The 16,324-nt window shown below is 41.0% G+C and overlaps 1 protein-coding gene across 1 annotated transcript in view; it reads left to right on the forward strand.

The window, feature by feature from the left end:
* Positions 1 to 16,324, forward strand: part of CAMK2A (calcium/calmodulin dependent protein kinase II alpha) — a 331,715-nt gene that overhangs the window by 245,778 nt on the left and 69,613 nt on the right. Inside the window, exons 7-8 of the mRNA XM_040440682.1 lie at positions 4,618 to 4,720; positions 15,823 to 15,906. Coding sequence (XP_040296616.1) covers positions 4,618 to 4,720; positions 15,823 to 15,906 — 187 coding nt within the window. The remainder of the gene's footprint in view (positions 1 to 4,617; positions 4,721 to 15,822; positions 15,907 to 16,324) is intronic.

The raw sequence follows: 16,324 nt of genomic DNA on the forward strand, positions 1-16,324 counted from the left end.
GTTCCGTTCCGCAAAATGGGGAATGTACATGGACATCATGCGTCTTTTTTGTGGATCCGTTTGTGCAGACCGCAAAATACATACGGTCGTGTGCATAAGGCCAAATTCTGTACAGACAAGGATAATTCTTAAAGGGTTGCTACCATCATCTTATTTAAATCACATACAAAAGCCTACAGCTTTGCTCCGAAATCCCCACAGCCAGAATGCCGAAGGTTGCTGATCCCTGGCCTACAGTATATGTGAATATCCTGGATGGGTTTCAGGATATCGTTTTTTGAAGTCACTATTCTACTTTCTGGCTGTTGAACCCCTTCACCCCCGAAGGGTTTTTTCATTTTGCATTTCCATATTTACTCCCTGCCTTGACTGGAACATAATTTTTTTATATTTTTCAGTTCACATAGCAGTATGAAGGCTTGTTTTTTGTGGCACCATTTGATATTGCATGTGTTGCAGTGGGAAGCTAGAAAACAATTCCAAATGGGGTAAATTGGAACATAATTCCACCACAATTTTATGGGTTTTGTTTTTACGGCGTTCCATATGTGGTAAAACGGACCTGACATTTGTATATTTTTTTTCTTTGCATAATACTGAAAAAAAAAATGTTGCATTTTTTTTTTCATCTCCATATTCTGACCCCTGTAACTTTTTTGTAATTATGTGTACAGAGCTGTTTGAGGGCTTATTTTTTGTGGGGCAATCTGTATTTTTCATTGATACCATTCTGGTGTGTGTATGACTTTTTGATCACTTTGTATTAAATTTTTTCGGGAGGCAAAGCCATTTATTTCTGTTTTGCCATTTGCTGTATGGGATAAGTATTTTTATATTTCAAATAAAAACAGTATTGGTGTTTTCACACGTGGTGATGCCCATCATGATTTTTTGTTTATTTTGATTTTGGGGAAAGGGGGTGATTTAGAATTTTTATGTCTTTTTTTAAAATATTTTTAAAAACATTTTAATTTTTACACTTACAGTTGTGTTCAAAATTATTCAACCCCCACTGAAATTGAGTGTTTTGGCCAGTTTGACATTGATTTTGATCATTTCAGTCATCTTGTTTACAATTAAATCAAAGAGGCACTTGTAAGTCAGACAAATATAAGATAACATTTATAATGAAATAACCACAAATGTCTTTTCTGTGCTCACATCATTATCAGTTTTATTCAACCCCCAAGTGACATTCAATCTTAGTACTTAGTACAACATCCTTTTCCAGTTATAACAGCTTTTAAACGTGAAGCATAGCTTGACACAAGTGTCTTGCAGCGATCTACGGGTATCTTCTCCCATTCTTCATGGGCAAAAGCCTCCAGTTCAGTCACATTCTTAGGCTTGCGCGCTGCAACTGCTTTCTTTAAGTCCCACCAGAGGTTCTCAATCGGATTTAAGTCTGGTGACTGCGATGGCCACTTCAAAATGTTCCAGCCTTTAATCTGCAACCATGCTCTAGTGGACTTGGAGGTATGCTTTGGATCATTGTCCTGTTGAAAGGTCCAACGTCTCCCAAGCCTCAGGTTTGTAACGGACTGCATCACATTTTCATCCAATATCTCCTGGTACTGAAGAGAATTCATGGTACCTTGCACACGCTGAAGCTTCCCTGTACCTGTAGAAGCAAAACAGCCCCAAAGAATGATTGAACCCCCACCATGCTTCACAGTAGGCAAGGTGTTCTTTTCTTCATAGGCCTTGTTCTTCCTCCTCCAAACATAGCGTTGATCCATGGGCCAAACAGTTCTAATTTTGTTTCATCAGTCCACAGAACACTTTTGTGGTTTGTCCACATGACTTTTGGCATACTGCAGTCGACTTATTCTTTGGAGACAGCAAGGGGGTGCGCCTGGGAGTTCTGGCATGGAGGCCTTCATTATGCAGTGTGCGCCTTATTGTCTGAGCTGAAACTTCAGTACCCACATCTGACAAATCTTTTTTCAGTTCCTCAGCAGTCACACAGGAACTTTTCTCCACTTTGCGCTTCAGGTAGCACACAGCAGTCGAAGTCAGCATCTTCTTTCTGCCACGACCAGGTAGCGTTTCAACAGTGCCCTTTGCCTTGAATTTGCGAATGATGCTTCCTATGGTGTCTCTTGGTATGTTTAACATCTTTGCAATCTTCTTATAGCCATTGCCCTTCCTGTGAAGAGAAATCAACTCTTCTCTTGTCTTCCTGGACCTTTCTCTTGACTTCACCATGTTTGTAAACACACCAGTAAATGTCTAGAAGGAGCTGAGTATCACAGTCTTTTTAAATCTGCCTAATTGGTGCTTATTATGCTTGATTGCTGCTCCTTGACATCCATAGGTGTTTTCAATACCTGATCGAAAACACTTGAATGAACCTCTGTTCTTAAGAGTCGTAGTCTTTAAGGGGTTGAATAATTGTATCAATGAAGAAATCACAAAAAAAAACATTTAATACTGTATTACAAAAACAATTGATGTCATTTTAGTTGCATTTGGTTCTTTAAAAAGTCCTTGTAAGATTTCATTCTGAACACAATTACAAATGTACACTAAATTCCCTAAAACCCTTTACAGCATTGGGGGTTGAATAATTTTGAACACAACTGTATAACAATCATTAGATTGCTTCTCTCATGGACCCCAAAGCATTAGCATCGGTGTCTATAAGGCTTGAGCTAAGTTCCCTAGGAGCAGGACCTCCATACAAACCTATCTGCATCAGTCTCGGATCATCTAGGAGGACCGAGACTGCTGCACAAACTATCTGGCTACCTCGATTCCTGCTAAGAGGAGCCGTTGCACATGCATGCTTCCGGGTTTTTGAGCTCCCAGAAACCGTAGTTATTTTTGACTGCGGCATCTGAGGGGTTAAATGTGTGCGATCAAGGATAGGTCATCAAAATTGTACTCCTGGAAAAGTTAGTCTCTTCTAATACTGCTGTTCCGCTGAAAGAGTTCAGGAACGCTAATAAAAAATTTATTTTGTTGAAATATGGAAGTCTTGTATTGGGGTTTTTATTTGTCTCGTGTCCTTTAAGTCAGTGACATTTCTGTAAGCGATAAAATCAGAGTTCCCTTCAGTAAAACTAATTTTCTATTTAAGAAGTCCTTTATCTTGCATCTTGTAGTCAACATCCTGCCTCTGGCACTCTCACGATCTCAGGCTCTTTGATTTATATTTTATTGCGTTTTCACAGTGACCCTTGGCTTTTAAGCATATTGAGGCATCTGACAATCTCTTAACTCTGTCTTATGGACTCTCTGCTTTCTGATTACTGGCTTCAGAGCTAACAGGTTTGAAACTGGCAGATTTGAGACTGACTGGAGGGGTGGAAGGTCAACCGTGCATTATTTATGGAGCTGGTCCACCAAACTTTATTTTCTGAAAAATTTGATTAATACGAGCATTGCAAGAAGAGATTGGGATGGTATGGCTCGGCTTTTGACACTAAAGCCTTGGTGTTTCACATGGGGCTGTCATGCAGCCTAGTAATTTATAGCTACTGATCCTGTTTGTGCAGGACTGTTCCATGAACTGGACTGCGAAGAAGCTGGACAGGGCAAGGCCTGTGTACAATTTCATAGGGGACATTCCTCCCCAGTTTTTGGGGTGTTCCTGAATAGAGAAGGATAGATAGATAGATAGATAGATAGATAGACAGATGATAGATCATCACCATTTGCTTGAGAAAGATCCCACTTAGAGGATTGAAATGTTGCTGTATGTCTGGTGAATAAACATTTTTGTTACTTTTTCTAATTCTGGATGTGCTGTGGAGTTTATCAATTTAGATAGATAGATAGATAGATAGATAGATAGATAGATAGATAGATAGATAGATAGATAGAGAGAGTGGGTTTTCGCTCTGGTAGATAGGGTAAGCGGGTGCAGTACAGAGGCAAAATACAAGTTCTTAACTCAAAATGTCAGTGTTTATTCACACTTGAGGCAATTGCACAAAACAGCACGGAACTGCGGTCTTGGTGTTAATTCACACAATGGAAAGTTCATATAACACAAGTCACCTTGCTTGCAGTTCTGCCTCCAGTAGTCCACAGCAGGCTTTAGGGGGCCTGTTTCCCCAGCGTGCGGCTCCCAGCCCTCCAGCATGACACAAAGCCTCAGATCCCAAAAACAGAGACATCTCTGCTGAGCCCAGCTGCCTATTTAAGGACAGCCAGGTGCTGCCAAAATCCGGACCGGCACTTAAACTCTGGTCTGGTATTTGACCTCACCTGGCTGGAAACCAGCCCAGCTGCACATGCTGGGAGGAAAATACCTGCCTTGCCAGACACAACCCCTCACTGTGTCACAATAGACAGATAGATAGATAGATAGATAGATAGATAGATAGATAGATAGATAGATAGATAGATAGATAGTAGATGGATAGATATTGAAAGATAGATATTGAAAGATAGATAGATATTGAAAGATAGATAGATATTGAAAGATAGATAGATATTGAAAGATAGATAATTAGATAGATAGATAATTAGATAGATAGATAATTAGATAGATACAATTTAGCAACGTACATGATACAACAATGTTCTGTTTCAGTAAAGATCAAATCTGCTCTAATACACATTATGGGCAATCTAATACAACTCTTTTTTATGTTTTCACTTTCATAGCCAGAAAACCTGTTATTGGCTTCTAAACTAAAAGGAGCAGCTGTTAAATTGGCCGATTTTGGGCTGGCTATTGAGGTGGAAGGTGAACAGCAGGCATGGTTTGGTAAGTACTTTAAAAGAACAAAAGATCAAAATTAGATGACATAGTCACAAAGTTAATACAGGTGAAAAAATATATGTGTCCATCAGGAGCTACCAAAGGATGTGAAGGGCTGTGGATGAAGGTAGGCGGTGGCAACCAGAACGGATCGAAAAGATGCTTTATAATTACTATATTTTCTTTGAAGTTTCAAGTTCAAGTTTTAAAATCTTGCTTTTGTGACAATGGATATGTCTGCCGGTAACATAAAGTGATGAGGCCAGTGTTCGACTGCACTTTTCACAAGCGGTAAACGGCACACCATTGCGGAGCCAAAAACATGAAGTTATAGCTACAGTGGCAGGAGGATTTGAGCAGCGTCACTGTAATGGAGGAGGTTTAGAACAGTAAATATAAGAGTTGCTTAGGACCGCCCTGGCACGTGACAGCAGGGAGTTAATTTACTCCACTCGCCTTCCAAACAGACATACATACATGTGCAAAGACAGATAAAATAAAAAGGAGAAAAGCAGAGATTCTAATACTTAGCGTGTTGCGTAGTAAAGTCCTTTGCTGAAGATGTACACTGTCCAATCCGATTGGGTATCCCAACGTGTGTCATCGAAACCTCCATGGTCTCATATTTCTATCTCCCCTCATTACAAATAGGTGCTCAGTCTATGGGGTAACACTTCATTATTCATGCTCACCTCCCCATCCCACTGGAATATATGAAATATGAACAAAACACAATTTCAAGCTTGCACCGAGGGGGGGTGCAGACACAGGCATATTTCCATGATTTATGTTTCATTATATAGATGGTATAGACACTAAACATGTAGGTCTTAACAGGAATGATTTACAGCCTATTATATATTAACTTATATTTCTAGGTAGAGTCAGGAACTCCTGTAGGCCTCCTGCTGTGGAGAGGTGCCCTCCATGTCTAGGCACTTCATGAATCTCCATGAGACCAATTGGTTTGGGGGCGTGAGGGCTTGTGCATACCTAATTGCACAATCCAAAAGGACCAACTGTATCACTGAAAAGGTATTAGCATCTGATAGGCAGATGCTAAGTGGATCACAATGGAGAATACTTATCCCAACACTAAGTAATGCAGATATAGCCCCATGAGGGGCCTCTGTTACCATATATACTGTCAGGTCCATAAATATTGGGACATCAGCACAATTCTAACATTTTTGGCTCTATACACCACCACAATGGATTTGAAATGAAACAAACAAGATGTGCTTTAACTACAGACTGTAAGCTTTAATTTGAGGGTATTTACGTCCAAATCAAGTGAACGGTGTAGGAATTACAACAGTTTGCATATGTGCCTCCCACTTGTTAAGGAACCAAAAGTAATGGGACAGAATAATAATCATAAACAATCCTTTGCAGTCAATTACAGCCTGAAGTCTGGAACGCATAGACATCACCAGACGCTGGGTTTCATCCCTGGTGATGCTCTGCCAGGCCTCTACTGCAACTGTCTTCAGTTCCTGCTTGTTCTTGGGGCATTTTCCCTTCAGTTTTTTCTTCAGCAAGTGAAATGCATGCTCAATCGGATTCAGGTCAGGTGATTGACTTGGCCATTGCATAACATTCCACTTCTTTCCCTTAAAAAACTCTTTGGTTGCTTTTGCAGTATGCTTTGGGTCATTGTCCATCTGCACTGTGAAGCGCCGTCCAATGAGTTCTGAAGCATTTGGCTGAATATGAGCAGATAATATTGCCTGAAACACTTCAGAATTCATCCTGCTGCTTTTGTCAGCAGTCACATCATCAATAAAAACAAGAGAACCAGTTCCATTGGCAGCCCCAATATTTATGGACCTCACTGTATAAGACCAGTTCAATAGGGAACATACAATTGGGCATATGACATAACTCATAAGATCACATAAGATACAAGATAAACTGTCTACTTATCACAATAAGTTTTTTTTATTATTATTATTTTAATAACTTCAAAGTCTTTTAGAGGCTAATAAAATATAGCAAAAATATGCTTTTTAAATTATTATTTTTTTTTATAATATATTACCCCAAAATAGACTTTACATTTGCATTCATCATTGTCTACTATACATTTTGATATATTAAATGTCAATTTTGGGTATCTGGTCTTGGCCAGCTGTATGAGAATAACTTACATGGAAAACAGTTTTATGCAGGTAGGTTATTTGTTTGTGTATTTCTTTCCTTTTATTTTTAGACATTTTCTTTCAAAGTTCAGAAAAGACCATTGGGAGCTTTTTTATTACTTTCTATTCAGTTTTTACTCTATGCTTTCCACTGTAACTGGGGCTGCACAGAAGCCCTAGTTATCGGGAAGCCTGGACAGTTGCAGTGACAACTGCCAACCCTAGGGTTGGCCCTGGATCTAGAAAATGCATTAGCCTGCTAACATGTGACCGGTCCAATGATCACCAGAACTAATAAAGGGAGCTGCAGTGTCAGAACTAATAAAGGGAGCTGCAGTGTCAGAACTAATAAAGGGAGCTGCAGTGTCCATGCTTCTATGCTATGACTGCTAATTTAGCTCTGTGTATGGAAGAATAGAGAAGACGGAAGCTGTGAAACCACTTTTTTCTTCTCTCCAGCATCCACGGCAGCCTTTCTCTGTGGGGGACCTAACATTCGGCTTCCCAATCACTTGGGCCAATGGATAAAGCCTGCTCCATAAATATAATGCTTCAGAGACTTGGACCGCCTGCCAGGCGGTGCATAATTGGTTAATGAAGTAAAACTTATGTGACTCAAATATGAGATGAGATGAGAAAAATATTTTTTTTCAGTGGCTTTATATTACAAAGATAAACTCCCTGTGGTGCAAATAGAAGCGGATTTATCAAAATCTAAACAGAATCCAAATGGGTAAATCAAAATATATCTAAAGGGTAACCTATATTAATAAATTATTAAAATCTTAGCACTATTGTACAATAATTGTTCCTCAGGGAGTGCCTCCTCACAAGTCTAGTGAGGGCGGTCGCAAAGTCATGCAACAGTCACGGAAGTACCTCATCTAAGCGGCACACAGCGATACCAAAACCGAAATAAAAGCTAAATTAAACCAGTGTATCCTACCGCAAACCATAATAAACCAATAAAGTTAGGTGTCGTTTCACATCTGGGGTACTAGCTGATTGACTGTATATTCAGTGGTAACACCACATTGCTTGTTTTCACCAGTGGTATGAATCCAATTATTATACAATAGTGCTAAGATTGTGATAATGTATTAATAATGGTAAAATTATAGATTTATTTTGATTTACCTGTTTGGATTTATTTATATTTCAAACTAGAGATGAGCGGTTTGTCGAATATTTAAAAAAAAATTGGTTTGATCCAACCAGAGAGCATTTATAGTGGTGTAGAACACTGTGCCTTGTAGTAACATGCATAGGGAGTCTGCTGTGGTAGTGAAATAATACTGTGAGTCAGTATGACATGCAAATGACAGGCATCACTCTTAGAATCACTGCACACTTTACTTATTTAAGCCCTTATGACTGACCAAATAACTCAAGTGTGAACTCAGCTTTACAGGTCGATGTTAGCGCCAGGTATAAAGAACCGTGCAGAGACCCAAGGTCCTACTACAGTGTGAAAGAGTGCACTCCTTTTACACCAATTCACTAATTCCATATAGATGTGTACAGAATCTGTTCTATAAAAAAAGTTTATAAAAGTAGAGCCCCCCGAGAGAGTGGAGAGGGTGTCAGCAGTAAGTTTGTGTTGACGTCACTGATTATTTTGCCCTTCCTCTGATCCTTCAGAACAATAACCCCCAAAAAACAGATCCTGTCTGTTGAGCATCCACCTTCACTCGGTCAGCATTTGGTCAGTAATCCATCAGTATTTCTAAATTTCAAAAATAACAGGAGTGGATCAAAAACAGAGATGACCAAGTCATTCAAGAACTACTGGGTTGCTGGTCAAGACTCGACCGCTAGCTGACACTGGGAGCTCAGGTCTCTTGAAGTGACCCCTGCTGCCACGCCCCCTTACTCTGCTGCGACCTGTGCCAGAAACATTTAGGCCTGTGCCCCTCCCCTGTGCGGGGCCTGTCACTTCTCTGTCTGACATACTGTTAGATCAAATAAGGAAATAGATACATGTCAAAAAGGGCTGTAATTTTCTCACTTCACCACTGAAACAGCTAATAGGCCCCTTTTTTTCCCCCCACTAATACACGCCAAGAAACAGCTTTAGAACATATAACTGCGGCCGTGAAACGGCAAATAACGTTTTTTTTTGCCACTAATACATGCCAAAAGGGGCTTTCATTTTCTCTCTTTGGCACACAAAGGCTAATAAACCCTTTTTCTTTTTCCCCACTAATACACAAAAAAACTTTAGAACATATACCTGTGGCCGTGAAGGGCAAATAATACTTTTTTTTGGCACTAATACACACCAAAAAGGGCTGTAATTTTGTCACTTCAACACACAACGGCTAATAAGCCCCTTCCCCCCCCACTAATACGCAACAAAAAAGGCTTCAGAACATATCACTGCACAGCTAAATGGCAAATTAAGTTTTTTTTTGCCACTAATACACGCCAAAAAGGGCTGTAATTTTCTAATTTTACCACAAAAAGGCTAATAAGCCCTTTTTCTTTTTCCCCTCTAATACACGCCAAAAAGAGGCTTTAGAACATATAACTGCGGCCGTGAACGGAAAATAATACTTTTTTTTGCCACTAATACACGTCAAAAAGGGCTGTAATTTTCTCACTTCAATACACAACGGCTAATTAGTCCCCTTTTTTCTCCCCACTAATACACAGCAAAAAAACGCTTTAGAACATATATATAACTCCCCCGCACAAGGGCTAATAAGGCCCCAATAACAAGAACGGTTTGCTGGAATTACAGAAGTATTGCAAACCTGAAATCAGCAGCAGTATAATGGCAATTTGGATCCGCAGTCAGTGCAGCAAGGTGTAACAGGATTGTTCCTATTACCCAGGCTGTAAACTCCCCTATTGAACCCTGTTCTGCTTCAGTACTGTGGAATAATTGCTCCCTATACTTTTTCTACACTTCTAATGCTCTTTCCCTGAACTTCTATTGAGCAAAATATAAGTTTACAAGTCTTTCCTAGCACTGTCCCTAGTGCCTGCTAACGTTTCTCCCTGTACTAAGTACACTGGAAAATGGTTGAATCCAAGATGGCTGAGGCTATTTATAGGGCTGTGAGATCACAGGGCTGGCTGCTGATTGGCTGCATGCATGGAATTGTGGGTGATCCTTCGTTCCCAGAGTTCCTTGCTCCATGTCCTAACGTGCAGCAGCCATTTTAGGAAAAAATTTGATTTGTTACCACAAAGCGTGAGGAAATTTGGATTTGGTGCGAATCTAATTATTTCTGAAATTCGGATCGAGTTCTACTTTGTCAGCTTTGATATATAGTCTCAATATGAGACAAGAGTTAGTAGTGATGAACTAAGTTCCACTACATGCGCAATGCCACTGGAGTAAATTGAAACATTTTCTAAGTCGGACGGTTCGACTAATTTTTCGGAAAAATTAGCTTCGATCCGAATTTATTCGTGCCGAATGGCTTTTAAAAACATCTATTTCCAGGCTACAGAGAGCCTGTAGAACACTGTGCCTTGCAGTAACACGCATAGGAAGTCTGCTGTGGTAGTGAAACAATATTGTGAGTCAGTATGACAAGCAAACACATGAATGATAAGTGTCACTCTTAGAATCACTGCACACTTCACTTATTTGAGCAGTCATGGGGCCAAAACTGACCAAATAACTTAAGTATCAACTCAGCCTTACAGGTCGATGTTAGCGCCAAGAAGAAGCGCACTCTTTTTACACTGTCGCCAGCTGATTCCACATAGATGTCTACAGAACCTGTTCTATTAAAAATAGAGCCCTCCCCTCCCCCCTGGACAGAGTGGAGAGGGTGTCAGCGGTAAGTCTGTGTTGATGTCACTGATTATTTTGCCCTTCCTCTGATTTGTCACAGCAATAACCGCTTAAAAAACAGATCCTGTCTGTTGAGCATTTGCCTTCACTCGGTCAGCATTTGGTCAGTAATCCATCAGTATTACTAATGCCATAAAAAAACAGGACTGGATCTAAAACAGAGATGACACATGAACCAAATATTTGCATGTCTTCTGTCTTTTCTACCCACTCCTGCTTTTGGCTACCAATTCATAAGCCATTCTGATGGGACCATACAGGCCTTAAAGCTGCTACACAGAGAGGATCCGTTGCGCGTCTCATTTTTCTTCCTTCTGACAGATCCGAAGAAGTGTCAAATGAATGATGATGTCAGCCAGGCCGAAAGCCAAAATAGTGGACCAGTCATGAAGAGAGGAAGGGTGGGAACAGTATGAGAAGTCCACAGAGTGGACCTATGACATAGTGGTGAGGTGGAAGCATCATGAAGAGACCACAGAGTGGCACAATGACAGAGTCTGGAGGTGGCAGCAGCATGAGTAGGCCACAGAATGGCACAACGACCGAGTCTGGAGGTGGCAGCAGCATCAGTAGGCCACACAGTGGCACAATGACTGAGTCTGGAGGTGTCAGCAGCATGAGTAGGCCACAGACTGGCACAACGACGAGTCTGGAGGTGGCAGCAGCATGAGTAGGCCACAGAATGGCACAACGACAGAGTCTGGAGGTGGCAGCAGCATGAGTAGGCCACAGAATGGCACAACGACAGAGTCTGGAGGTGGCAGCAGCATGAGTAGGCCACAGAGTGGCACAACAACAGAGTCTGGAGGTGGCAGCAGCATGAGTAGGCCACAGAATGGCACAACGACAGAGTCTGGAGGTGGCAGCAGCATGAGTAGGCCACAGAGTGGCACAATGACCGAGTCTGGAGGTGCCAGCAGCATGAGTAGGCTACAGAGTGGCACAATGACAGAGCCTGGAGGTGGCAGCATCATGAGTAGGCCACAGAGTGGCACAATGACTGAATCTGGAGGTGGAAGCAGCATGAGTAGGCTACAGAGTGGCACAATGACCGAGTCTGGAGGTGGCAGCAGCATGAGTAGGCTTCAGAGTGGCACAATGACCGAGTCTAGAGGTGGCAGCAGCATGAGTAGGCCACAGAGTGGCACAATGACCGAGTCTGGAGGTGGAAGCAGCATGAGTAGGCCACACAGTGGCACAATCACAGAGTCTGGAGGTGATAGCAGCAGCATCAGGAGGAGACCACAGAGCGGCACAATGACAGAGTCTGGAGGTGGCAGCAGAATCAGGAGACCACAGAGTGGCACAATAACAGAGTGTGGAGGTGGCAGCAGCATGAGGAAGCCACAGAATAGCACAATCACAGAGTGTTGATCGATCAAGATACTTCTGGGGGAACATGCCTCGCATGAACAGGTCTCTGGTAGCTACAGACAATGACAAGACAAAGCGTCAAGATAGCTTTGGGCCCGGAAGAGTCGTGAAGTTCATCAAGATACGTCACTAAAGATTTTACCATATATAACCGCAGCACTGACCGCAGAATAAATTTTGTTTTTCAACCGAAATACTTCAATAAAGATTTTATCGCATATAACCGTAGAGCTACACCACTGAATTAATTTTGTTTTTCAACCGACATACTTCAATAAAGATTTTACCACATATTACTACAGCACTGAAAGCTGAATAAAATTAGTTTTTCCACCCAAATAAGTCACAAAAGATTTTACCGCATATAACTGCAGCGCTGAACGCTGATTAAAATTTGTTTTTCCACCGAAATACATGACAAAATATTTTACTTCATATTACTACAGCGCTGAACGCTGAATTGGATTTGTTTTTCCACCTAAATAAGTCACAAAAGATTTTACCGCATATAAGTGCAGCGCTGAACACTGAATAAGATTTGTTTTTACACCAAAATACGTCACAAAAGATTTTACCACATATAATTGCAACCGAAATACATCAATAAAGATTTTACCACATATAACGGAGCATGGAGATGGAGAGGGTGTTCGGATTCCCCCAGGACTATAGAAATGACGGACGTCTTAGAAATGAACCGGCATCTATTCGCTCCGCTGAAGGATGATTTTGAAATTGTGTAGAAGCCACACGGGGTCGCCACGCTGCAGATTTGTCATGGAAACATCATGAAGATTTTACCATAACTGCCGCACTGACTGCTACCGCCGCTACTTCCATGTACCCCTGCACCACTACTTCCCGGGTAGATAAGAGGCTGCTGCTAAGCAGGTGCTCTACCCCAGGCACGTTTGGCTCCCGACCTCCCACTGCTGCCTCTCTGCTGACTCCCAGCCATGCTTTCAACACATATAACCGCCAACGTGAACGGAGAATATATATATTTTTTTTTACTGTAATACGCCCCTATATGCTTTCACCAAAAATAACTGCAACAGTGCAGTGCATATATATTTTTCTTTTTTTACTGTAATACGCCCCTATACACTTTCAACAGAAATAACTCCAGTAGTGAACTGAGAATATATTTTACTTATTGAACTGAAATAGGCCACTATATGCTTTCACCAGAATTAGCTGCAGAACTGCACTGAGAATATATTTTTCTTGTTGTACTGGAAGACAACCCTATACGCTTTCACCAGAAATAACTGCAACAGTGCAGTGCATATTTTTTTTCTTTTTTTAATTAAATACGCCCCTATATGCTTTCACCAGAAATAACTGCAGAAGTGAAATGCGTATATATTTTTCTTGTAGTACTGATATAAGATACTAAAGATACTAAGATATAGGCCACTAAAGACTTTTCAACATAGCACTTGCAGCCCAAATAGCTGGAATGACAGAGCTGTCTAATGGCTATTTGGATCCCCAAATAATCTTTCCCTGCACTTGTAAATCGCTTTCCTATCAACGTCCCTAGCGCCTTCTGACGTCTCTCCTTGCACTAAGATGCTGTGTAATGATTCCTCCTTTCCCTGCACTTATAAATCGTCTTTTTTCTTCCGCAATGAGGTTTTTCCAATTGCTGTCCCTAGCGCCTTCACACGTCTGTCCCTGCACTCTGAACGCTGGAAAATAGCAGAATCTAAAATAGCTGCCGTATTTATAGGGCTGTCACATCACAGGGCTGGCTGCTGATTGGCTGCATGCAGGCATGTCAATCTGGGTGATCCCGCCTTCCCAGAGTTCCTTGCCCCATGTCCTAAGTCATAACACGTGTAGCCGCCATTTTAGGAAAAATGTGATTCGTTATTACAAAGCGCGAGGGAGTTCACATTCGTTGCGAATCAAATTTTTCCTGAAATTCTGATCAAATTCCACTTTGTCAGCTTCGATTCGCTCATCTCTACAGCTGAACATTATGATTGTTGGACCCGTATACGGTTAGGGCAAGGTGCTCTTGGTGACAGGTTTGGCAGCAGGTACCCTTTCAGCTCCTTGGTCCCAGTGCAATATCTGTAACGGTGCTCTCAACTATTGTGCACCATTTATAGTACTGGCATCTTCATGTGGACAGAAGATCTTTTAGGCCTCCTCAGGCTTCAAGGCCTACGTGCAACCGCTAAGCCCCTATTATCATGCCACTTTAACAGAGATTTTTAGTCTCTGTTACATTAGTTATAGCTGTAATATGAGCGTGGATCAGTGCAGAGAGATAGGACAGGTTGTCACAGGGGACATTGATCACACTGCTGGTGGACTGGACCTGGCCTGAATTATGCTTTAAAGAGACAATAAACTTGGGAATGAAATAGATAAAAAATGTGAATAAAACTAATAGTGAACAATAATAGTGAACAAATGGATTTTCATTCTTCTGAAATAAATCATCTTGAAGAGATACAATATGTCAGATAACAGGTGTTTTTTTACATCCCCATATTTCAGCTGAAATTTCAGGAAAGAATGGGTGTATAAAATGGAACCACTTTGTTTTGCTTGACATCCCCTGCAGTTACAGCAGTATAGAGAAATGTTCTACTTCTTCCTAGCCAGAGACAAAGCAGGCCCATCTGAACGAAGCCTTACCAAGTCTGATTGTCCATATTGTATACATAGTCTAAGCTCAAAAGGGAGATAAAAAGGGGAAGACAGAATTAATGTATTTTTATTATTACTTTTTCCATTGTAGTTTAATGTATAGTAGTATTATGGGCGAGGAAGATATGGTAAATGTCACTGGTCTTTTCCTTTTTTATACATAACTGAAGCTTAAGCTCACACTGCAAAGACAAGGGAAAATAGCAGCTGATGGCAGCAGATGTACATTTCTCCATTTTCCAAGTAATTATCTGTTGAAAGTGGAAGTGATTACTTTCAATATGCTGGAAAATTCAGTTTAAAGGGAACCTGTCATCAACTTTATGCTGCCCATACTAAAAACAGAATAAAGTAGAGATAGGTGAGTTGATTTCAGGGGTCTGTCATTTATAAGTTAAAAGTAAATGGTTGCCGAGAACCAACATCACAATCATTGCAGACTGGGCCTGGAAAAGAGTCCCGGCCACCTGAGAAGAGTCCTGGTTATTCATGAATTCCTGCTCTCCTGCCCACCTGCTGATGACTGACAGGCTTCTACCTAGTTTCCTCCCTTTCTCTCTAGTAGAGAACTGACAGTCATCATCAGATAGGGGGGAGAGCAGGAGATTATGAATAACCAGGACTCTTCTCAGGTAGATTTGACTTTTTTCCAGGCCTGTGCTGCAATGATCATGAGGCTGGTTCTCAGCAACCACTTACTTTTAGCTCATGAGTGACACCACTGAAATCAGCATTTCTGTCACAATTTTATGCTGCCCTCAGTAAGTTCAGCATAAAGTTGATGACAGGTTCCCTTTAAGCACTGGCAGTTCCCATTGGCATGCGTGTACACCTTAGACCTGACTGCGCTCATCCTAACATTTTGAGTGCCTACTTGAGTGACAAAATGGCACAATTATAAATGAGTCAGTAACCCAGATGAGACATATTATAGTGCACTATGGATACAACTCTCATCATCTCAATACTGTCACCAGTAAAAGGCATTTTTTTGGCTGTAATGATCCATTTGGGGCAATAGCTAGACTAGGCAAGAAAGGATGAATGCATTACTTTCAAATATCCAGGTTGTAGCTGTTTTACTGAATATAATTAATTTTATCTTTTTATTTTAGGATTCGCTGGCACCCCAGGCTACCTCTCCCCAGAAGTGTTACGGAAAGATCCTTATGGAAAGGCTGTGGATCTATGGGCTTGTGGTAATGCATATGCCCACTTTTATTAGATGTTGAGGCCTCCAGGAATGTCTACTCTACATATATTTGATTGGAGATGTCCCTTCTAATAACCTAAATTTCTTTCCTTCTCTTCAACCATCTGCGGTGCCCAAATAACAGCGCCATGCAATGGCCAAAAAACACTTTCACACAGTTGCCAAGATAACAAAGCAATATGATGCAATACAATGCAATAAACTACGCTCCACTGCAAAATACTGTACTGTACAGTACCTAATTAGCAGTGCCACACAATGCCTTCAACATACTGCTCAAATAATACCAACATATAGTGACCAAACAACAGCATATATAAAGTCATACAATAACCTTGCTATATGAGGTCTATGTAAAACTGTTATGCAGTTAATATTAAGATTTGTGGTAGTCATTTTCGAGT

The sequence above is a fragment of the Bufo bufo genome, chromosome 1 (genome assembly GCF_905171765.1).
Source record: "Bufo bufo chromosome 1, aBufBuf1.1, whole genome shotgun sequence".
Classification (NCBI taxonomy): Eukaryota; Metazoa; Chordata; class Amphibia; order Anura; family Bufonidae; genus Bufo; species Bufo bufo.